We start from the raw sequence: 2,313 nt of genomic DNA on the forward strand, positions 1-2,313 counted from the left end.
GCTTTGTGTACCCCTTGTGTCATCGACAATATACACTCAGTGCATTATATCTTATTTATTTTAATAGGTTATGGGCCCAGAACACGCCAATTAATTGACAAGAATGAATCACGAAGCCTCGAGAGAAGTCAACATAATAACGAAGTTAAGCGGTCCGGAAAAATGGACCTCGTTTAGATATGGGTGTACACTGCTGCTGCAACGAGCACGTGTTCTCAACGTCGTCACGAGACTTGAACCTCGACCCGAACCGGTAATTATTGTCTTTCTATGTAGACGTCTTGCGAGACAAAGAACAAAGCTTGAATTTTGAGAATTTCTTCTTTACAAAAGAAAATGAGAGAGACGAAAATTGTAATGATGGCAAAAGACTAAGCTATTTCCTGGACATTGAAAAAAAAGATTTGACGAGTAGTTGTAAGTGATGTTTCTATCCAACGGCTGCTCAGAATGAAGTCAATGACCTTTTTTTTAAATTATGAAACGTTTTACAGTAACTGTAGATCCAGACTTGCTTCTTTGCAGCCACGTGTTGGTATAGAAACATGACACTACCTGATGATGGAAAAACATTAAATGCTTGGCTTATTGTTCAAGTTTGCAGTCGTAAATAGTGTTTCTATCAGATAGGCAATTCACATGATACCTGTAAGCTTGACTTTGTTTTCAGCCGGCTAAAGCAGTCCGAATTAATCCTCTTACTATATAGCCTCTGTCTGAAATAGAAACACTATACTGCCATTATAGCATGAATTGTGAAGAAATTTTATGTCGTTGTAAGTCGGGTAAACGCATTTTCTTGGGACAAATTATCGTTCACGTCACTCAGGCCTCACACACGCCACACTCGCATCTAACGAGTGGTGAAAGTCACGATCGTTTGATTAAAACAAAATATAAATATATATTTATATATAAATATATGTATGTATACATATTTTATGCGCGTACCACGACACGACAGAGTACCACCGTTTGTTCTATTGAGAACTCACACATGATTATGCTGTTCATTGAGAGCTCATCTACGCAGACGCGGCATATTACGCACGCCAGTTAATTAACGTTATGTTCAATTATTGACAGAACCTCAATGAGAACCAGGAGGTCGCGAACCAAAATCTGATAGACGCTTGGGACATGAAGGATGCAGAGGCGAGAATTATAATATTCTGCAACGTTGAGGGGCCACAGCAAACTCTCATCGAAAGATGCGCGTCCTCCGCGGAAATGTGGGAGCGTCTGATACTGCAATACGCCAACGCTGCTCCTATCAACGGCAATCTACTGCTAGAGAAATTTTTCAACTACAAATACAATCCTGGTATACTAACTCTACAGTTCATAAAACTAAAGAATCTTGTTAACTCACATATGATTACCGTTCACAGAGCACAGAGTGCTGGATCATGTGGCAGTTTACACAAACTTGGCAGAAGAGCTGAGAAACTTGGAATCACCTGTCACTGAACAACAACTCGTTGTGAAAATTATCCAAACACTGCCCCCCAGTTTTCGCTCATTCCGTTCGGCTTGGGACAATCTACCAAGGAACGAGCAAACAATAGCAAACCTAACACCAAGACTGGTAAACGAAGAAGCCATCAGCAGAGCGGCCAACAACGGCGCGATGGATCCGACCGATGCGGCCTTCTTTGCGTTCCACACGCCTAAGGCAGCCGCTTTCGCCGGGGAGAGTGCTGCAAAGACATCCCCAGGGCAAAGTTTCGACAACGCAGCACACGCGCAAGGGGGATTCCGTGGCCGCGGACGAGGCCCCTACTTTACGGGTGAATGGCGAGGACGTGGCAGAGGCAGAGGAGGAAGAGGAGGTAGAGGTGGTGGCAGCTCCAATCCGCACAACCACTCATACGCACGAAAAGATGGACAACAACAAAACGATCAGCAGCAAAGCAGCCAACATGCCGGCTCAGTCGTCTGCTTCAACTGCAATGGAAACGAACACAAAGCTTATCAGTGTCCAACAAAAAGAGAAGAAGAACGTGGTCAGGCGAGACAAGAAAATTTCAACAAGAAAAGAGGTTTTGGCTGTATCTCTTCGTCATTGTGTCTGGTTGCACGGGAACACAAGGTCTGGAACGCTGATTCGGGCGCAACTAATCACATGACTGATCAACGGTCCTTCTTCACCACTTTCAAAATAATTCCACCCGGAACATGGAAAATCAATGGAATTGGTGGTGTTGAACTACAAGCCCTTGGTATAGGAAACATCGACGTCATTACAGAAGTAGATGGTGCGAAGCTTGAAGGAACATTCCACGACGTGTTATACGTTCCCGGTCTTGGAAT

The 2,313-nt window shown here is 43.8% G+C and overlaps 1 protein-coding gene across 1 annotated transcript; it reads left to right on the plus strand.

Annotated features, from left to right (window-relative positions):
• Positions 1-1,230: 1,230 nt before the first annotated feature.
• Positions 1,231-2,106, plus strand: LOC124341778 (DNA topoisomerase 3-alpha-like). The gene is made up of 3 exons (XM_046794755.1): positions 1,231-1,324; positions 1,392-2,042; positions 2,093-2,106. The coding sequence occupies exons 1-3, from the start codon at positions 1,231-1,233 to the stop codon at positions 2,104-2,106; spliced, it is 759 nt and encodes a 252-aa protein (XP_046650711.1).
• Positions 2,107-2,313: the final 207 nt, after the last annotated feature.

Source organism: Daphnia pulicaria, chromosome 1, assembly GCF_021234035.1.
Source record: "Daphnia pulicaria isolate SC F1-1A chromosome 1, SC_F0-13Bv2, whole genome shotgun sequence".
Lineage (NCBI taxonomy): Eukaryota > Metazoa > Arthropoda > Branchiopoda > Diplostraca > Daphniidae > Daphnia > Daphnia pulicaria.